The sequence below is a fragment of the Schistocerca americana genome, chromosome X (assembly GCF_021461395.2).
Source record: "Schistocerca americana isolate TAMUIC-IGC-003095 chromosome X, iqSchAmer2.1, whole genome shotgun sequence".
Taxonomy (NCBI): Eukaryota; Metazoa; Arthropoda; class Insecta; order Orthoptera; family Acrididae; genus Schistocerca; species Schistocerca americana.
Genome location: NC_060130.1, coordinates 684,622,586 through 684,645,628, shown reverse-complemented (window position 1 = coordinate 684,645,628; position 23,043 = coordinate 684,622,586). Strand labels below are relative to the sequence as shown.

Sequence of the window (23,043 nt, the reverse complement as noted above, 5' to 3'; positions counted from 1 at the left end):
GTTTTCACCAGCTTACAGGAACTGGATGAACTCAATGGGTGTGCAACCATATGTCAATTGGCTCTACTCTGACTTGGCTGACGGTCTTGTCATCTTCCAGCTCTATGATATTATTAAGCCAGGAATTGTCAATTGGAACAAGGTACACAGGTATGTTAAATGTATTTCTTGTCACTGTACTGAGAGATTTTTTTATAATTGCTACAGTTTTTACCTTTCCTGAACTCTTGCTATTAGTAGTAGTCCACAGCTTAACACATTTGCCATATTAGAGTTGTTCATAACTGATTGGTATGTCTGTTTGGCTAGTAATTCATACCATTTTTATAATTAGAGGAGTTATTATCATGAATCGGAGTCTCAGAAACGAACACACACAATATTTTATTAGATTTTACTGAGTGAGACACTCATATTCAGGAGTTCAAATTGTTGTCTTGCCATCCAGAATTAGGTTTTCCATGGTTTCCTTAAAGTTTTGTAACAGGAAATGTTTACTTTTGAAAATGGAATAGTTTTATAAATATCCTTTTGTATTGGAATACTGGTCTGTTGTAGTTTGCTAAAACATCAGATTTTACACAAGTTCTAAATTGTGTGGTGTGCTGTAAAAGTAGAAGACAAATTCTGGATGGCTGTAGCTGAGGGTTAGTTAAATTTTTTTTTTTTTTTTCCCTCTTCCAAATCACGCATCCTCTAGAAAACACCACTCTGTCACAGACGATATAGAAATTTTAGATGGTTAAATGTCTCTAATGGATGTAAATTACCTGTGACACTTGGTTTTGCCAGTGTTCACCTCCTGTAAAAGAAATTAAATTTCTATGTAATTAACAGATCATGACATTACAGGTTTGATTTTAGTTATAGAAAATTGAAACATACATGATGTTATGCTAACAATTTCATTAACAAATATTAGAAAGTGTCATCTTCTACATGAACAGAAATTACAAAGACTGTTGCTCCTCTGTTCTTTCTCTTGTATGGGAATCAGCTACCATTTTGTTGGAAGCAGGAGGTGGTGGTGATTTTTGTATCATAAAAGCAATGACATTAACTCTAGCAAAGGAACATCAAAACGAAAAATACTTTTTTTTTTTTTTTTTTTTTTTTTTTGCTAATACTCACTGTAACTAACAAGATATGATAGATGTTTAAATGTAGTATGTTAGAGCCAGAGAGAGAACATTTGAGAACAAGAAAAGAGAAAAATAAAAGGAACAGTTCAGTGTTAAGACGTTTGCAGTGAAGCTGAGAAAGTTGGATCAACAGTGACCGCAGGCCTGTTGCAGTATATGTTGTCTTCAACTACATAAACAATATGATGCCGAAGATGTCTTCAACACAAGAACAGTGGGCCTATTTTACCATTATTCACATGATAAAACTTCACCATCGAACAATCATGTTGAGGAGGAAAATTTGTAAGGAAAGGACTATGGTGTTGGTAGGGTGCAATTAGGATTGATCTGTGCAGTACTCTTACTTGTCACTGGAAAAAAATTAAAGCAGTGATGCTTTTAAAATATAAGAAAATTGGCCACTATTTTCACTGTGGTTTTTGATTTAGATGAATGATTTTTACGATAAAAGTAAAGTGTCACATTCATCTCTCTCTCTCTCTCTCTCTCTCTCTCTCTCTCTCTCTCTCTACACACACATGCCCATGCACATGCACACAAACCAGTATTAAATTAAAATCTACAAAGCATGTATTTTTACCTTGAGATTCAATAATTGTTCTACAATCCAGTGATAAAGGCATTACTCAAAACCTGAAACTTTACAATTTAAGAAAAAGATTTTCCATTTGTTTGTTACATTATTACATGTGTTCCATTGTGTGTGGATTTCGATGATTCCAAAGATGACTGAAAATTGTTTTTGCTATGCAGAATTCTTTGGTACTCTAAGCATTTTCATATAGTGCAACTGAGCTGACATTTAGTAAAATGTTTGGTATAGTTCTTACATTGTTTGAGTGTTCTATAGTATCAGTAGAGGAATTTGTTGCAGTTTGTGACTGTGTGTACAGCATAGATTGACAGATGAAGACATTTTCAACATCAATCAGAGCTCAGAAGATTACAATGATGTTTAAATTAGCATTGCAGTTTCTGATCCCATTACACCAGGAATACTAAACATCATATAAAGTGTTTATAGGTAGTTGGGTGCAGCACCAAGAAATCTTGTCCAGTGCATAAGTGACATATCGATGAGGGCATTCAATAATTAAAGAGACAAATTGTCTGAAGAAACAAGCATTTATTTATACAAAAGAATACTTTTCTCCTTCTCAACATAATCCTTTCGAACATTTATGCACTTGTTCCAGTGGGCTACAAGCTTTTTTATTGTGGCTGCAAAAAACTCTATCTTGATGTTTGAACAAATTTCCCACAAACTTTTTCATGTCCTCGTTGTCCTGGAACCTCTTCCCATGTACTGCCTCCATCAGTGCGGCAAACAAATAGAAATCACTAGGTGCTAAATCAGGACTGTAAGGCGGATGAGGCAGTATTTTCCAGCCCGTTTTTTGTCGATGGTTTCACTGGGTTGGTTCAGCAATATGAGAACGTGCCTTTTCTTGCTGGAGCTGGACCTTCAGCATCCTAAAACACCAACATGACTTTTCCTGCTGATGCTTGGGTTTTGAATTTTTGTTGACAGGTGAGTTGGTGTGCTTCCACTCCATGCCTTGTCTTTTTGATTCTGGCTCATAATAGTAAACCCAAGTATCAAGTTAAAATCTTGTTGGGGAAGTGCTCACCTTCTGTTTCATGATGTTCCTTTAGTTCTGTGCACACCCTCAAACTTGTATACTTGTGTAGCCGTGTCGGCTCCCTTGGGACCAAATTCATATTCTTGAGGAAAAAGACCTTGTTTCACAAAGCGCCTAGCATCCAGCGCACGTAGGTCTATCGATTACTTATATGATTTTGAACGCATCCCTGTTGGTTTTTGAACTTTTTTGATCAAATTCTAGGTTGATTTTTGAATGAATTGTAAATTGATTTTTGAATGTGTGCAGAGTGTACGTGATGTTTCTGCCAGGGGAATCCCCATCACATCTAGAAAAATACTTTCCTGCAGAGAAAAAGGGACGGGTCTATACGAGCTAAGTGAATAAAGCCAAAAGGGTGAATGACAATCGCTGTAAACTGTTCCTGGTTGACAGGGTTTGCAAATCATCAGCGGCGTTATAATTACTAGCAAATTCCGTCGATTCAGGCTACCAGAGTGGAAATAAATGACTAACAGGAATAACAGGCAACTAAGATTACGTGTTGTCTTCTCAGTGTATCCAAGAAAATGAAATTTTGACAGAAAATTTTTGGCCAGACCGGTACACTACAGTCCCCGGCTAGCAGTCGCTGAAGTTCTATTCTGGGAGTAGCGTGGAATACGCGTTGTACGAGCTCTTAACAACGCGTAACCGGAGAACAAATGCGGGATAACTAAACCAGTGAGTGTGGCAGGGTTAGTGAAGTTAACCAGAGAAAAATTTTGACACTGGCAGAAATAGTTACAGAATTAGTGATGATAAGATCGTTTGTTAGAACGAGGAAGGAGAACAAACGGAGACTGTCACAAATTACGGAAGTATATGACGATTCCAAATTTATATAAAAATTACTTACTACTACTTTTCGATCTCATGCTTCTGAAGCTAGAGAGTATGAATGAAATGTGAAATTATTTCCTAACATAAAACTTTTTGCTTGTAGTAGGCCTAATGGGCTTTTGATATTGGTGCTTCCTGAATTATATTCTGTCGTGTTATAAAAATGACCATTTGTGCCAAAACAGTCTCGTTTAATTGGTGTGTGTAACAACTGCTGCAATATTAGGCAGGCCTATTTCGTTTTATCTAGCAGACAGTGACAATATACACGTAATCAGATCGAGAAACCACACCAGTCTTGGGTACTATTTGTATTAACAGCTTTTCTGATATTAGATAAGACATTTCGTTTTTTCATGTAGCAAAACGTTGACGAACTTTGATGGCGTAATAGATTCTTTCCCAGAAAGGAAAGTACGCCATATAAAGCTACGGCAAGATTAGAAAGGAAAAAAAGCTAGGACTTAAGGATTGAACAAATGTTACTGTCTTGCTTGTCTCTTGTCTTTACTCGTTTTATGTATCCTATATATAATTTTATGTCACACAGAACAGCAAGTTATTAGCTAATAGGCAGTTAAGACTGCAAATTTTCTGAAGAGTTCTTGTTCTGCCGGTCACAAATAATCCCACCCAGTATTAATTGTGAGGTTTTTTTTAAAAAAAATTAAAAAAAAGGTAAGATGTCAAACCGGTCGACTGGGATCAGGAAGCCCCCATAGGGCATTTTAATTTCCACTGTCCTCAATACAGGTTTGATGACATCCATTACAAAATATTACACGTTTGAATTCCACAGAGTGAAATACAATGACGTGGCGTAGAAGAATGCTGTATGAAGAGGCGTGGCACTGCACTTCGACACGCTTAAGACCAAATAACGTGTTTTACGTTGCCTCGATCACATATGTTTTATGTATCACACTTCAGAAAGACGTGCCCTACAATATGAAGATATTTTTGAAAAGTCAATTTTTTTTTAATTTTTGGCGTCCTACCTCAAACGCTTGAGGGATGGGGAGCACCACTATCTAATATTGGCCCGGTTCGGAAATATCGTAGATCCGGACCTGGTGCACAGAGCAGTCTAAGTTGTAGTAGGGAGGTGGTAGCCTCCACGTGACCCGTGTTTACGTTAAGTAATTTTGCTGTTTCCTCTTCGTTTATTGCTATCACGTCAAATGGAAACAAAACAGATTTCTGTGGTCGGGAGCTATCAAGTGAATTAAAATACATACTCATAATTACGGAAGGCTAAAATAAGTTATTAGTTTCAGATTTTATTTTGTTTCTTCATTTATGACAGTCAAGCGTTAATCGCCTTGCAGAACAATGAAGTTATCTTTGTTGGTTTGTTAAAGAAATTTGACTTTAATTAATCTTTTCTGCTGAGGCACTCAATTTATTTGAAACAAAGTGTTTAATTCCACACTATTGCCTAGTTTCAACTGTTCGCTACATTTCAAGTGCCCGTTTTCATCGTCTAGCAAGTATGGCATTATGCCGTAATAAAGAACCAATTATGAGATAATACTGCACTGGTACATCTGAATCTGGACATACGAATGTGCACTTTAAGCCGAATTATGCATTTTAGTAGGGTTTACAAAATTCCTGTGCTCTTGGAGTATCCTCTAAAGTCTTGTTTCTTTTATGACATAATGTAACATCTTTTAATGTTTTACACGTATGAACGTACGGGCTTCCTGTGTCATCGTAGCTGCGCAAGCACGGCGACGCTTGTCATCTGGCGTAACTGCTGAAACAAATATAACGTCGCAGGAAAATATTCCGAATGGTTGTTTGAAAAGCGTTACTTTCAGGTAAAGTAAATTTCCTTTTACACAAGATGAACTCTGTGCGCCAATGTCCGATGAATTTCTTAAAACAGAGCGTTTGACTCTCATTCAAAATTCAAATATTTGAGAACGACCATTTAGAATATTTTCGAGCCCAGGAGGTCAGACATTTATGTCCTTGTTAAAAAATTTACTGGCACATTTCTGCGATGTGTCTTGAAGTGAAACATGCGCAAAAAAGATCAACATTACGTGTGAAAGCCTAGCTTCTCTTGCAGCTTATTAATCTTAGAGGCCAATATTATAGGGTACGTGAAAGCTTTTCTTTTCTTTTCTTTTAGTAACACTATGTATATTAATTTAAACCATTACCTTTCCCGATTTGTGTGTTCGCGCTACTTAACAGTGATGTTGCTATTGGCTGTCTATATCACGTGTCCTATGCTCTGAATATCCGCTGTCATCGGCTGGCGAGATGGCTTGACATGAGCTACAACCGGCTTACAAAAGCGCATTGGAATCTCGATTTCAATTCTACGGAAAGTAACATGCGGTGTTTGGTGGAATTCGAATTTATACTTTCATAATATGAAATACGCAGTGTACATGTTGCTGCACATCAGACACCTTTCCAAAACGTGTTTTTTCCCCTGAGTTTAGTTTTCTAAAGTGCCGGGAAATTCTACGCCGGTGTAAGACCACAACCACTGAAAGGATTGATAACTTTTACAGGTCTGAGGAAAAGTATACTGTTACTTAACAAGGAAAAACTGTATTTTCATCTGGGAGAAAGTGTATTTTTAACTGGGAAATCCGGGAATTTTTTTTCGTCGTCCACGTATACACCCTGTTTTAGGAATGCCAGTATAGTGTTAAAGCTGTTTTGTACCCACATGTGGATTCATAGCAACGGAAGTGAGAGCAGTAACTGTGGTAGCTTTGTCTGTGCGAGTGCTACAACGATTGCGTTGACGTGGGTTGAAACTTCCTGTTTCCTGAAGCATTGCAACAAGAGGAGAAAATGTCCATTGGGAAGGTGGGTTCTTCTCAGGGTATTGCTCTCTGTACAGTTCCGCTGCCTGCATAGCATTTCACCTACCTTCAACAACAACAACAAGAAAAGAAACATAATGTTGATGCAGTTTGTAGGAAGGAGAGCCTTTACTGTATGCCTACGCTACACAACAGTATTTAAAAGGACTAAACTACTGTACTAAATGTACCCATACATGAGAAAACAGTATTGCAATTACTGTTCTGCTAACTTACATTTCTCACAGATGAGTAGCATTTCTACCTTGTCTTTGTTGGTGTGCATTCTAGTCACACAACTCTTCGACTGACAATGATTGGCAGAATGACGGGTGTAGATTCTACTTATGTTTACATTTGTCCTCTGTCACCGTCAGCATGTGGATGTGGTCCATTACCCCGAGTACTTGCAGTGGGCACTGGGAGCGTCAATGTCAATGTTGTGTTACGTAATTAATAATGTTGTGTTTCAGTGAATGGTACGCTGTGATACATTTATGAGTATGTCTTTAGGAGAAGAAATGAATTGCCGAACAAAAAATACAGGGTGCAATTTACAAAGTCATACTGCTGTTCATATCTTTGTAAAAGACAAAGCTTCAATGAAAGCAGTTGTGCTGATTGATGTCCCCCTGATGGCTAAAGAACATTTGCTTGAAACATTTTGTAATTTGGATCTGGACAAACAGTTCTTCATGTTGGTAAAGATAAATGGGACACCCTGTATACTCGCCCAGAAAAGCGATGATTGAAATGTAAATTTCTCTTTCCTGTAGCAATATGGGTTTCAGAACATACAAAAGCAGTTTACCGTATTTGTGTTAATATAGTAATTGAAATGCATTAGTTTTTTGTGAGGTAGATTTGAACCAATGAGTATGTGTATAGGACCTTACGTTTCTCAGTGAGAATACTACATTATTTTTGGATGCACATTACCATGGATGTTGCCAGCTTGATATGTGGTGCCAATGACAATGTTTTTTAAGTGCTGTAACAGCAGTATGGAAAGGGCAGGTTGCTACTTGCCATATAGGTGAGGCATTGAGTTGCATACAGACTCAGTGAAAAAGAATACTAGATATATTCATCCATTGTCTAAGTTTTTCTTCTCAAGCACAGGAACTGTCGTCTATGGGCACTGAGGCCCAACTGAAATGTTAAACTCCGCCTGACTCAATTTACTCATCCATCTGTGATTCAGCCCCACTGTTCCCAAATTACTTAATATAAACTTGCCAGATTTCCTAACCTTGAACCTTGCCTCACCAAAATTCCCCTAAGGCCTCAACATGGAACTGACTTCACAGCTTGAGAAAGAACTACAGTCCACCATTTAAAAATTGATCCTGACCTTTTAATCATACATGCCGACGAAGATTCCACTGCTGGCCATGCAGCACAGAGATCTCCTGACAGGTGGACTCCACCAGCTATCATATGAGAGTACATCCACCTTTAATCCTTGGCGCAGTTACCGTATTCCAAAAATACAGCAAGATCACTAGTCCCTCCTCAGATATATGGCTCCATCGCAGAACCCCTGCCTCTGCCTCTGCCTCTGCCTCTCTCCACACACACACACACACACACACACACACACACACACACACACACACACACACGAGAGAGAGTGTTTTATTGTTGTTTATACAGATGGATCCCAGCAAGAGAATGTCCTTGGTTGTTCTGCTGTTTTTCCTGATAGGGTTTTCAAAACACTCATTCTGGAACAATTTGTGGAATTAATGGCATTATGATGGCACTGGAAAGGATTCACAGGCATCACCGTACAAGGTTTCTTGTTTGTGGCGACCCACTTAGTGCCCTAAAAGCTCGTCACCAAATGTATCCAGTAGTCCAGCGGATTCAGCTCATCCATGACTCCTTACAGTGGCTCAAACACCATGGTTAGGTGGTGATCTTTTGATGGGTATCTGGCCACTTTAGGGTACGAGGATAAGACATGGCCTACAAAGCAGCCGAGGAAACATGTCGGGATGGTCTTGTCCATCAGTGTCCCATCCTGTTGCATGCCGTCATCTCATTTTCTGACTGACACATCACGTGTCAGTGGGAGATTGAATGGTTGAAGGTGTCAGGAAACAAATCAACCACACGGGCATGGTGGACTCCATGTCAAGCTCACCGCTGGAAGAAGGTTCTTTCTTACCAGGCTGCACAATGGACATAGCGCTTTAGCACATGGCTTCCTTCTCCTGGCGGAAGGATCCCCCACTGTGTAAGGTTTGTGGTGTGCCACTTTCAGTTCAGCATATTTTGCCAGAATGTGTCTTACATACTGATATCAGGCCAGCCCTCAGGCTTGATTGAGATCCACCCACCATCCTCGCCAATACCGATTCCAGTGTTAGAAGAGTGGTGAAAGTTTGTGAACTGTCAGGCCACATCTGTTAATTGGTAGGAAAGGGAGGCAGCCTTTAATGCATTATAAACTGCTCCGCATGTGGGGATAGCCTTCTTCCCCACCCATGAGATTGGCATGCTGACTTCTCATCAGGGTGCTGATGACCATGATATTTGAGTGCCCCCACCTAAATTCAACATAATCATCGTTTTTGTCCTTATGCCCCAATGAACACACAATTCTTTTAACACGAAAAAGTGTTTTGATCTCCTCAGTTTCATGGTGAACATTTTTCACTGTACTAAAAATATTCTCGCAGTACATGCAGATAAAATATCTGGTAATCTATCCATGGATGTAAAGTATCAGAGACAGGATTCCGTCAGAGTGTATAGCATATTAGCCAGTTTTAGCTATAGTTACCTGCATTTCGTCCTCACCAGTAGTATGTTCAACACTGTTAGTTCTTCATATTTTCTGGTCGGATTCAATAGATTATCTTCTAAAGATTTTGCTGGAGAAATGAGTGTTGAAAGAGGCTCAACTTGTTTCCATCTATAAGATGTGCCCCAGGACAGCTGCATAGACATTTTTCAGTGAAGTCTATTTCTTATAGTATTATGAAATAAAAATTGTGATCAAATATGAAATCCTATTTGGGAACTGAACTGCTACTATGTGGGAATAAAAATGGGTTTTCAACTATAATCCCTAGCAGAATCAAATGTGTTCTGCTCCTTCACGTATTTGGAAGGCAATTGTTTGTTGGGTCCAGATTGTTGTTCTTGACTTCCAGAAGTGGATGCAGTTAAATGTTGTCACATGGTAGACCAAAGAATTGTCATGGGATATTCAGACATGTTTGTGGTTGGATTGAAGGCTGCTAGTAAACACAACACAGTAAGTCTCCAGTACTAATGGGAAGACATTGTCTGAAGTGGAAGTAGGAACCCTGCATGTCATAGTAATGTAATGAGAGCCATACTGTTCATAATAAATGTATGTTTTGGCAGACAATATCTTCACCTTTGAGGCAGTTTGCAGAGGACAATGTGTAAGGGGAACAGAGGAGTGGGGATGCATATAGCTTTAAAAAACTGGATTTGAAATGCACACATGATGATGACTGGCACATGGTGCAGATACTAGTAGCTGACTTAAAATGTAAATGTTAAGTAAGGCCTGTGAATGTTTGGTTACATGATCAACAGTCATTTGTAGGGAAGGCTCTTAAAAGAATAAGATTTATTGCAAGAATCTTGATGCACTCGTGAATTGTGTAATTTTTAAAGCCAAATTCGTCTACTCCCATAAGAATTTTTTGCATCAGTCTTATGAACTTAAGAAGTTGTTCCAACAGAAGAAACAGAAAATTCAGCAAAGTTTTTTTAGAGAGTATAAGTGTGTCACAGAATTGCTCAAAGAACCACAGTGAGAGATCCTAAAAGGAAAAAAAAAATTCCAGAGTGCCCACATTCCTAAACAATATAAGAAATGTATTAACTCATCCCATCCACATTTTGTAAAATGAGCAGTATGGTAAAATTAGAGAAACTGAGATCTACACAATGAGGTATTGATAATCTTTCCTCCTGCATACCATTTACAAGAACAGGGGAAGTGATTCTGGTACACGCTATATGGCTCTGAAAATTGTTTTGAGAGTACACAAGAAGTGAACATAGGATGTTGAATCTATGCTGTACTACTACCCCTTCTTTGCCTCTAGTCTAACTGTCCTACTATCTTCTGTATTTTTTGTGGATTGTGTTGGGAATAGGCTTGCAGCAGTTTTTGTCTGTTAAAATAGGTGATGAAAAAGAGTACCAACATAGCCAAGCCCAACAACACGATGATTTGGACCTCATTTTGTTTTAACTATTATGCAAAACTACTATAGCCCACCGACCATGCAGAGATTGCATTACTGCTGCTGCCAGTCACTCACCTTGCATCCTGTGGAGTCAGTATCCATTCTTCCTGGAGCGCAGGGCTCTGGGCAATGGTAACTATGCAAAGTGGCACTCATGAGGGAAACCTTCAGTTAGAGTGAACAAAAACTGGACTGATTGTTTAAAAATGAAAAACCAAAAAACAATCTGGCAGTTCTGTTTGATCTGGACTGCTCGTTGAATATAGGTGTGCCCAGGTGGATAGCACACCAACCCAGCAGGATCTCATAATGTGCAGCCCTAGCCTTCAGCAATGACAGTGGAATATGTGTGGAGTTTTTTCGATTATGACATTTGAATTATATTGTACTTACTGAAATGAAGAACTAAAGAACTGACCTATGATACTCCACACACCATACTCCGAAGTATAGACAAAGCTCAGATGCATTTGCTGTCATTGTCTACACATAGGAATCCCTGGAATATCTGCTAATGGAGACTTTAAGACAGATCCCATGAGTATTGCTGAACTTCTGGCAGAACTCTTTGCCACAACGTCTGCCTCTAGTAATTACCATTTTAATTTTAAATATCACACACACTTGGCAGAAGCAACACTTCAGCCTTTCCCTCTCAACCACTATGAACTTGAAACTTCCTTTTAATGACTGTGAACTAAATAGTACTTATGCTTTGTTGATGACACATCCCAAAGACGTATCAAAATACATGCTCTAATGCCACACCACCCCAACAAGAACAGTAATATGATGGAGATCCTTAATTAAAAATGACGAGGAAATGTATTAACCAGACTTTCAGTAGCAGAGAATTACAGTACTCATCTTGAAACTAGAAGAATACACATTAACTAATAACTACAAACCAGTTTATCTACAAACCAGTTTATTTACAAACCAGTTTATCTACAAATGGTAATTGTTGAAAACAATCTTAACAGGTGCTTTAATTGGTGCATGGAATTCAAAAGTTTTTTGTGTAATTTCCCCTGCATGCAGTTTTCAAAAATCCTGGTCTTTCACTGATGCTCTTCAGCATCTAGAACCTGTCGTCTGAGGCACTGTTTTACACAGCACACACTGGGTCAGTGTTCTACATAAAGCATACGGGCTATCACATTGTGTCCATATTTACACAACTGAGGTTTTCTTGGTGCTTATTGTTTTTATAGAACTCTGTCACTCATACTGTTCGTGATGAAATTGGCTATGGCCCTTAGCAACTATACTTCAGAGAACAGGATTCGACTGACTCCAGTGCAGAGTGCTACCCTCCTTGTACAATAGCAAGAACTGATTTTGTACTCACTATGGCTCCCACAGTATCTCTAGCATGATGTAAGGGGGATTTCTATTCATATTGCAGTTCTACATCACTGCACACAAGAAAATAGTAACTTCAGGAAGCTATGCAGAAGGCATGAGAAGAACCGGTAATCAAGGTATCAGTCCTCATCAATGAAATTCCATGTTGTGCAGTACTGCACATACCCAGCTTGAGGCAAACTGCTTTAAACAGTGTGTTCCCTCATACTAGGCACCCAGTTTTCTCTTTTAATCTATCTGGCATAGGAAACACATGGCAGATATTAATTAAAACGGTAAAGCTTCAATGATTTGAAACTCACTACCACACACTTCCTTGCACCATAAGTACATTGAGATCGTTATATTATTCTGGTACACTACGTAGCTTCTAAAATACTTCATGGGGGGCTAGTGGAATAAAAATGTGAAGGTATGTGTATCAGAAATACATTTAAATTCAGATTGTATTTTATCTTGTGCAACTACTTCTTTGTCTTAAGATTTCTCGTATGGAAGTCAGTAGTCGCCATAGAGGTACCAACTGCTGGTGCATTGTGACTTAAGATGTGTCAGAGGGTGCTACATCCAATATTCTCTGCAAATGCTATATCAGTCAAACTATGTACGAAAAGTTCAACAGTCAGTTGAGTTAACAATGAATTACCAATGTAAGTAGCAAATTCTCATAAAGAAAAATCTACAGAATTAAAATAATAGTAAGTTTTTCCTTTTGTGTAAAATTATTCCCCCCCCCCCCCCCCCTTCTTAGCAGTGTCATTATAAACATTGCTCATGTAAGAGATTTTAAACCCAGATTACTTTGTTAATAACATCTACCTTTTTTGGTAATGACCAACATCTACTATCTCCTGATCAAAAAGCAATTGAAAGTTAATTACTATTGATTGTAGGGAATTTGCTGCTTCAAACTATCATATACAAGGTGAAACATACATAGTGGTGGAAAAAATATTAACACCACATTCCAGTGAGATCTATTGTTCTGTGATGGCTTTGATGCCTGGTAACTGGAGAACAAACTGATCTTTCATTTTCACCTTTCATGAAAAATTGCAGAACTAAGGTAATGCACTCGGTCACCCAAATACCCTCATGCACACAAACACCCGTAAGACTTTCATCCGTGCATTGAACAGGTAAACTTTGTCAGTTTAAAGTCAAGGAAATCCATCTCACTGTGATCTGGTTGCCGATTGAATTATGTTAACAGAAATTTAAGTACGTTTGAAAATAATTGACAACAGTGGTAGTTTCATAGACTGAGCAGAGCAGAGTGGAGGTGGGGTGGGGGCATATGTTATTGCTCATGCTTTAAAGTGTTAAATACTGTGATGAGCAAGCATAATTCTAAAACGGATGTGCACTAACTTTCTGTGAAAAATATTGTAATATTTTTTAAATTCATATTTTCATAATACACACCACACCACCTGTACTGTGCACCCATTTTTGTGTGGGGTGGTGTTGGAGAGAATCCCCCCCCCCCCTCTCTCTCTCTCTCTCTCTCTCTCTCTCTCTCTCTCTCTCTCTCTCTCTCTCTCTCTCTCTCAAATGAGGAATTTCACCTTAAACTGTAACACCACAAGATGATGACTGTACCACTAATATTGTATGAACAATTCTCCTCTTATTTTCCAGGAAATTCTCAAAGCTACGAAAATTTATGGAGAAATTAGAAAACTGCAATTATGCCGTTGAGCTTGGTAAACAGCTTAAATTTTCTTTGGTTGGCATTGCAGGCCAGGATATAAATGATGGAAATGCTACTCTCACACTTGGTAAGTTATGATATTGAAAGAACGAATTTTCTAAAATCTTGTATGTAAGGTTAAACAATGGATATACTGTTAGTCTCTTGTCGCACTTCTCTAGGTGTCTCGTGTAATTTATATTGTATCCCTTCTTTTTTGAGATACTGAGTGAGATAATTTACAATCCTACACAGGGTTATAAGGAATGACAAATCAGAGCACCAGGGACCTACTGGTGAAGGAGGTAACAACTCTTTAGAGCTTTGACTTGTGAGTTTTTGTAATTTTTACCAACTGCACATTTCCCTTATAATAATTGTCAGCACAGATTATTACTGTTTCCTTTTCCCAAGTTGATTATAGAAGGCAGAATGGCTTAATTACATTTGGCTATTCTAGCACCAGTGATTTCCAACCTTGAATAGTATGTAGATCTCTGTATATTTTAATTCTTCTTTGTCAGTCCTAATTAAGACTTCATTGTTCCCCCACTCACTTTGGGCAAATTGTGGGAACAAATTCTGGGATAGGTTCATATAAAGATCATCACTTTCTGTCCTCCCATTGGGCATGGGTACTCCCGTATCATGCTTACAGGCAGCTGCAGGTAGTGTAGGCTACGTGGGAGATGGCTCTATTGTGCACATTCTGAAAATGTGCAAGATGCTTTGCCAACTCTGCCCACATATGTTTACCTTGTGCCCTGTAGTCAGGCAAGCTATGCCCTGGCTGTTCCCAGGTGGGCACATGAGGTGGCACTGTCATCACTAGTAACTATCTCAAACCCCCTAGTAAATACCTCACTTCCTCCTCCCCACTCACTGTCTCTTCCTTGTCCTCATATTCAACCTTTCACTCTCTCCACCACCTCCTTGCTCTCCCATCTCTCTCACTGTTTGCCTGCTCCCTTTGTCATTTAAAACAGGTTTTTATTAAGTGTATAGCAATTATGCAGTTTTGTGCTTTTGTTTTTGTCATTTTGTAACTTCATACTGACCTAATCAAGATTTTATTCCCTAGTTTATCAATTTAATAGTTATTTAAAATTCTTTCTACCTGTTGTTCACACCTTTCCAGCAGTCACTTCCCTCTTTATCATTTGACATTACTGTAGGATTTTTCCTGTGTGCACATTTATGTAATTAATTAAATGTGTAATGATAGTTGTGTGGCTTACTAAAATTAGATGCCAAGTCATTTAAGCTGCAAGATACCCTTTTGAAAAGCTACAGCTAGTAACCTGTATTCTGTAAATGTTTCAACCTTTTTTTTAAAATTTAATTAATATACTATTTTTAGAGATGCAAAGCTGAGAGCATTTCAGAGGTATTCATATCACCCTCATTTAACTTGTTTTGTTTCATATAGCTCTTATATGGCAGCTCATGAGAGCATATACGCTGTCTATATTGACCCAGCTGGCTAATACAGGAAGTCCAATAGTAGAAAAAGAAATTGTTACGTGGGTCAACAATAAACTTTCACAAGCTAGGAAGAAAAGTACACTGAAGAATTTTCAGGTAATCAGATATAAGACATTGCATTGTTTCCATTAAACAGATATGCTTGTGCACATACTTCTTTGTTATGTACTGAACTTAAGCTTTACAGACATTTATTGTCAACTTTTTTATGGGAACTGAGTAACTTGTAGCACACCAACAATGGAGTAACAATACGATATTGCAGTGCCTGTGTTCAGAAGTACAGTGCAATGCTCCTTTGGACATGTACGAAAGTCCAAAGGAACAAGCACTGTGCCAACTACAGCCATTATGAAATACATGAGATGTATTCACAGTTGTGAATATGGGCAACCATCAGCTGTAAAATGGAATGATGGCAATTAAAATTTGTGCTGGACAGGGCCTCAAACCCTAGATTGAGCGATCGCCTCACCCTCAGGCTCTGAGTATGCTTCATGGCCAGACCTAAACTTCCATGTGAAACCTGCACTATTACATCCATTATGTATATTCCTGTAAAAGGGAGATATTTTAATTGAAAGTTTATTGCCTGGTGTCAGTAGATGCATGCATTAACATTGCACTGTACTTCTGGACAACACAGGCATTGCAATATCATATTTATCCACAGATTCCAGGCAAATGATTTTCAATTAAAATGTCTTCTTTGTACGGGAATATACATAAAGGATTATGTAAGAGTGCAGGTTGTAGACAAGTGGTTGATGTCATGTGGAAGTTTCGGTCTGGTGTGAAGCATGCTTCGGTAGCTTACTGGTTAAGGTGAGAGTTTGTGATAAGCAGGAAATCCGGGTTTGAGCCCCAGTCTGGAACAAATGTTCATTGTTGTCATCCATTTCACAGCTAATGGTTGTCCTTATTCTTAACTGTGAATACATTTCATATATGGAGTGACAAGTAGAATTTTATTACCAAAGTATGGATGAAACCTTCAATTATAGGAGTAACTTCACAACTTGAGATATTAAAATGGGAATAATGACACATTTTATTGGTTTATAATTTCACAATTGTACAAAGAAAGCATTATGCAATCAAAAGCATTGTACACTGTGTTCAGGCTTATTGTTCTAACCCCCTGCGGGTCCGGGGATTAGAATAGGTCCGAGGTATTCCTGCCTGTCGTAAGAGGCGACTAAAAGGAGTCCATCCCCCTCACGGGGGTAGTTAGCGCCTGCGTCCGGAGACGGACGGTTTCACGACCTATAATCGTGGTCTCTTTGGTTTTTCACTTCTCGTTTCTTCCTTCCTTTTGTTGGTTCCTTTCCTTGCTCTTCTCCACTTCACTGTCTTCCTTACTCTTTCCCTTGACTTCTCCTTGCCTTCTCATTGCCTTTTCTCCTTGCCTTCTCATTGCCTTTTTCTCCTTTCCTTCTCATTGTCTTCTTCTCCTTGCCTTCTCTGGTCTCCGCCTCGGCGTTTGAGACAGTCTGTCCTCTTTCTCCCTCTCTCTCTTCTTTTTCCTCTTCTTCCTTCCTCCCTGTGCGTGTCTGAAGGCCGACCCACGCGTTCGCACGCGTAGCCGGTGACGGGGTAACGCGTAAGTCCCCGCCCTGGGTAGACATGTAAGGCACGCGCGTACCCCCTGGTAAAGGCCAGGCCCGGGGAGGGGTTGTTGCCTGAGCTGATACCTTCTGACCATGCCGATTGGTCCCTCCGTCTGTTTCTCGGGAGGTGTGACCTGAGGTGTAAACATTCACCTAAGGCGGGAGTGCCCTCTGAGAGGGTCCCCACAAGGAAGGAGCGCGCCATCGGAGACGCTGGCAATCATGGGGGATTCCTCCGCAATGGATTCTACTCCATCGCTTTCGACTTCGACCCAAAAACGGAAACGTGACCAGCCAACAGTGATTAAAGTACTACCGCCTGCCCCACAGTTCCTCGTAGATTCTCGATCTGAGGACGGAAAGGATTTTTCCTCTGTCAACCCTTTCGTCATTCAGAAGGGCGTAGATGCCATAGCCGGATCTGTCAAATCTTGTACCAGGTTGCGTAACGGTACCTTATTACTAGAAACTGAGAGTGCCTTTCAGGCGCAAAAACTGCTTCGGGCCACACTCTTGTACACGTTCCCTGTCCGGGTGGAGGCCCACCGCACTTTGAATTCGTCTCGTGGTGTAGTCTATAGTAGCTCCCTCGACGGCTTGACTGACGAGGAGCTTCAATCTTTCCTCGCTGAGCAGGGTGTGACGGCTGTCCATCGGGTCATGAAAAAGGTCAACAATGACCTTGTACCGACCCGGACACTTTTCTTGACCTTCGATAGTGTTAAGCTGCCATCGCGCATCAAGGCGGGCTACGAGGTTATTTCTGTTCGCCCCTATGTCCCGACACCTACGCGCTGCTACCAGTGTCAGCGTTTCAATCACACTCGACAGTCTTGCTCCAATGCGGCTAAATGTGTCACTTGTGGCAGGGATGCCCATGAGGGTGACTGTCCACCTCCGTCTCCTCGTTGTGTGAACTGTCAGGGTGACCATGCCGCATCCTCCCGCGACTGTCCTGTCTATAAGGAAGAACGCTGTATCCAGGAAATTCGAGTCAAAGAGAAAGTGTCCACCTGGGCTGCTCGCAAGCTATTGGCTAGTAGGAAGCCCACGCTGCTCCCAGCGGGGAAATACAGCACTGTCCTCGCCTCTCCTCGGACTACCCGGGAGGTAGCAACCCAGACATGTGATCTGACCTTCAGCACCACGGTCGTCCGTTCGGCCAGTGCTAAGATCGCGCGGTCGACGTCTCCTCTTCCTCCCGTCACCCCACAGACACCAGCCACTTCCTCGGTTTCTGCTAAGTCGAAGACCCCGAAGTCAGATGCACGGGCCTTCAAGAAGGAACCATCCCGTGCAGACTTCCTCCGTCCCTCGACCTCCCAGCCTTCGACCGGTACTTCCACAAAACGTCCTTCTAAAAAGGCGCATAGGAAGCACAGTTCTCCTTCTCCGCCGCGGCGCCTTTCTTCTCCTGCGCCACCCAGCGGTTGCCGCCCCAGGCCGTCATCCGTTTCGCCTGGCCGCACCGCTGGTAGCCGAACATCTGGCCGTTCACCGGCGGAGGAAGCTCCCCCTCCCGGCCATCCTCCCGAGATGGCCGATGACCCTATAGACCCCATGGACGATGACTGTCCGCCTCCTGATAGCGGCGGCAGTGCTCGCTTGAAGCCAGGCCCTAAGCGGCCTTCGAGGTGACCACTTCTATCATCTTCCTTTTCTTACGATGGCACTTATTCACTGGAATATTCGCAGCATTCGCTCCAACCGAGAGGACTTGAAGTTGCTGCTCCGCTTGCATCGTCCGCTCGTCGTAGCCCTCCAGGAAACGAAGCTACGCCCATGCGATCAAATTGCCTTGGCACACTACACCTCTGTGCGTTTTGACCTACCCCCTGTGGTAGGTATCCCAGCTCATGGAGGGGTTATGTTGCTGGTCCGGGATGATATTTACTACGATCCCATCTCGTTGCACACCGGCCTGCAGGCAGTTGCCATCCGCATTACTCTCCCCACTTTTACGTTTTCCTTTTGTACCGTTTACGCTCCATCGTCATCTGCCGTTACCAGGGCAGACATGACGCAACTTATTGCTCAGCTACCTGCACCATTTTTGTTAACTGGAGACTTCAATGCCCACCATCCCCTTTGGGGCTCTCCAGCATCCTGCCCGAGGGGCTCCTTGTTAGCAGACCTTTTCACCCAGCTCAATCTTGTCTGCCTCAATACTGGCGCCCCTACTTTTCTTTCGGACACATCTCACACCTATTCCCATTTAGACCTCTCTATATGTACTCCCCAACTTGCACGCCGGTTTGAGTGGTATGCACTTTCTGATACATATTCGAGCGACCACTTCCCGTGTGTTATCCATCTCCTGCAGCGTACTCCCTCTCCGTGCCCCTCTAGTTGGGCCATCTCCAAGGCAGACTGGGGGCTCTTCTCTTCCAGGGCGACCTTTCAGGATCAAACCTTCACAAGCTGCGATCGTCAGGTCGCACACCTCACGGAAGTCATTCTCGCTGCTGCTGAATATTCCATCCCTCACTCTACTTCTTCCCCACGTCGCGTACCGGTCCCCTGGTGGACCGCAGCATGTAGAGACGCTTTACGTGCTCGTCGACGTGCTTTACGCACCTTTAAACGCCACCCTACAGTGGCGAATTGTATTAATTATAAACGACTACGTGCTCAGTGTCGTCGTATTATTAAAGAAAGCAAGAAAGCCAGCTGGGCTGCTTTCACAAGTACCTTCAACGGTTTTACTCCTTCTTCTGTTGTCTGGGGTAGCCTGCGCCGGCTATCTGGCACTAAGGTCCACTCCCCAGTTTCTGGCTTGAAGGTCGCGAATGAAGTCCTTGTGGCCCCTGAGGCTGTCTCCAATGCCTTCGGCCGCTTTTTCGCCGAGGTTTCGAGCTCCGCTCATTACCACCCTGCCTTCCTCCCCCGCAAACAGGCAGAGGAGGCTAGGCCACCTGACTTCCTCTCCTCGAATTGTGAAAGTTATAATGCCCCATTCACCATGCGGGAACTCGAAACCGCACTTGGCCGATCACGGTCCTCCGCTCCAGGGCCTGATTCTATTCATATTCAGATGCTGAAGAACCTTTCTCCTGCGGGTAAAGGTTTTCTTCTTCGTACATACAATCGCATCTGGATTGAGGGACATGTTCCCGCATGCTGGCGCGAGTCTATCGTTGTCCCGATTCCTAAGCCGGGGAAGGACAAGCACTTGCCTTCCAGTTATCGACCTATCTCGCTTACCAGCTGTGTCTGTAAAGTGATGGAGCGAATGGTTAACTCTCGATTGGTTTGGCTGCTCGAGTCTCGACGCCTACTTACCAATGTACAATGTGGATTTCGTAGGCGCCGCTCTGCTGTTGACCATCTGGTTACCTTGTCGACCTTCATTATGAATAACTTCTTGCGGAAGCGCCCGACCGCGGCTGTGTTCTTTGATTTGGAGAAGGCTTATGACACCTGTTGGAGGGCGGGCATTCTCCGCACCATGCATACATGGGGCCTTCGCGGTCGCCTCCCTCTTTTTATTCGTTCCTTTTTACTGGATCGACAGTTTCGGGTACGTGTGGGATCTGTCCTGTCCGACACCTTTCGCCAGGAGAATGGGGTGCCACAGGGCTCAGTTTTGAGCGTCGCTCTCTTCGCCATCGCGATCAATCCAATAATGGATTGCCTCCCAGCTGATGTATCAGGCTCCCTTTTCGTGGACGATTTTACCATCTACTGCAGCGCGCAGTGTACACGTGTCCTGGAGCGCTGTCTTCAGCGTTCTCTTGACCGTCTTTACTCCTGGAGTGTCGCCAATGGCTTCCGTTTTTCTGCCGAGAAGACGGTCTGTATTAACTTCTGGCGCTACAAAGAGTTTCTCCCACCGTCCTTACGACTCGGTCCCGTTGCTCTCCCAATCGTGGAGACAATCAAATTTTTCGGCCTTACCTTTGACAGGAAACTTAGCTGGTCTCCACATGTGTCATATTTGGCCGCCCGTTGTACCCGTTCTTTAAATGTCCTCCGTGTTCTCAGTGGTATGTCGTGGGGAGCGGATCGAACCGTCCTACTTCGTCTATATCGGTCGATCGTCCGCTCCAAGCTGGATTATGGGAGCTTCGTATACTCCTCTGCACGGCCATCCGTCTTACGCCGCCTCAACTCCATACAACATCGGGGTTTACGACTTGCGATCGGAGCATTTTATACCAGTCCCGTAGAGAGTCTTCATGCTGACGCTGGCGAATTGCCACTCACCTACCGGCGCGATATACTGCTTTGTCGGTATGCCTGTCGGCTACTGTCAATGCCCGACCATCCGTCTTATCGTTCCTTTTTTGACGACTCTCTTGACCTTCAATACGGGTTGTATGTCTCTGCCTTGCTACCCCCTGGAGTTCGCTTTCGTCGCCTCCTTCAACACCTTCATTTTTCACTCCCTGCAACCTTTCGAGTGGGCGAGAGCCGCACGCCACCTTGGCTCCAGGCTCAGGTCCGCGTTCACCTCGACCTCAGCTCGCTCCCAAAAGAGGTCACCCCCGGTTCGGTCTACCACTCCCGTTTTTTGGAACTTCGTTCGAAGTTCATCGACATGACTTTAATTTATACAGATGGCTCTAAGACCAATGACGGGGTCGGGTGTTCCTTTATTGTTGGGGCACAAAGTTTCCAATACCGGCTCCATGGCCATTGTTCGGTCTTCACAGCTGAGCTCTTTGCCCTCTACCAGGCTGTTCTTTACATCTGCCGCCACCGACATTCTGCTTATGTCATCTGCTCAGATTCCCTGAGCGCCATCCAGAGCCTCAGTGATCCGTACCCGGTTCACCCTTTCGTACACCGGATCCAACGCTCTCTTCAGCAGCTGGTGGACGTCGGTACGCCGGTTAGCTTTATGTGGGTTCCTGGCCATGTCGGTATCCCTGGGAACGAAGCTGCAGATGCCGCGGCCAAGGCTGCGGTCCTCCAGCCTCGGACAGCTTCTTGTTGTGTCCCTTCGTCCGATTTTAGCAGGGTCATTTGTCGGCGCGTTGTCGCTGTGGCATGCCGATTGGGCTGGACTTACCGACAACAAGCTTCGGGCCTTAAAACCTCTTCCCGTGGCTTGGACGTCCTCCTCACCCCCTTCTCGGCGGGAGGGGGTTGTTTTAGGAAGGTTACGAATTGGACACTGCCGGTTCAGCCATCGCCATCTGCTGACGGCTGCGCCAGCGCCGTTCTGCCCATGTGGGCACTTGCTGACGGTTAGACACATTTTAATGTCCTGTCCAGATCTTAACACACTGCGCCTCGATCTTAACCTGCCTAATACTTTAGATGCCATTTTAGCGGATGACCCACGAGCAGCTGCTCGTGTTCTTTGTTTTATCAATTTGACAAACCTCGCTAAGGACATTTGATGATGTTTTTTAGTCCTATGCCTGTCAGTCTGTCTTTTATTGTGTTTTCCCTTTTAGTTGTTGTTGTCAACTTGTACCTCGCGGTGCATTCTTAGAGTAGTCAGGGCGCTAATGACCACTGAAGTTGTGCGCCCGAAAACCACAAAAAAAAAAAAAAAATTTTTGTTCTAGATCACCTTTCATCCACTGAAGGATTCTGTTGTGGTCAGTTGAAATGTGTGACACTTAACAATTACTTTTATACAGTCTTGTTAGAGATCTTGGGAAATACGTGAATCCATCTTTGTAACATAACTACTTCAGTAATAAATATTGTGTATGTATGATGTGAGATTAGTATCTCCAGTTGAAGTACAATAATTGTATAGATAGCTGATTTTATTAGTGTTGCCAAGCACATTACAAACTAATTTGGATATACACTGATCCTTGTTCGCTGGATCAAAGTATATTGTGATATAGTAGTGTAGTCCTGAACTAAGGTCAAAATTGATCTCCAGTCAGCAAAGTGTAAACAATCGCCTTTCAATGTTTCTGCCACTGGAACTGATGCTTTCACGTTTGATAAATGAACCTGTGATGAAACATACTGTTCTTCTACATCTCTCTCTATACCGGTTGATCAAAAAATCGGTATAAATTTGAAAACTTAATAAACCACGGAATAATGTAGATAGAGACGTAAAAATTGACACACATGCTTGGAATGACATGGGGTTTTATTAGGATAGCGCTCCATCCCATATTGCTAGACGCGTGAAAGATCTCTTGCTCGCGTCGTTTGGTGATGATTGCGTGCTCAGCTGCCACTTTCGTCATGCTTGGCCTCCCAGGTC

The 23,043-nt window shown here is 42.3% G+C and overlaps 1 protein-coding gene across 2 annotated transcripts in view; it reads left to right on the top strand.

Moving 5' to 3' along the window:
- The window catches only part of LOC124554803 (plastin-2), a 217,602-nt gene that overhangs the window by 155,549 nt on the left and 39,010 nt on the right, over window positions 1-23,043 (top strand). For both annotated transcript variants that reach the window (XM_047128456.1, XM_047128455.1), the window contains exons 8-10: window positions 12-150; window positions 13,713-13,852; window positions 15,194-15,345. In XM_047128456.1, the coding sequence (XP_046984412.1) occupies window positions 12-150; window positions 13,713-13,852; window positions 15,194-15,345 (431 nt within the window). The remainder of the gene's footprint in view (window positions 1-11; window positions 151-13,712; window positions 13,853-15,193; window positions 15,346-23,043) is intronic.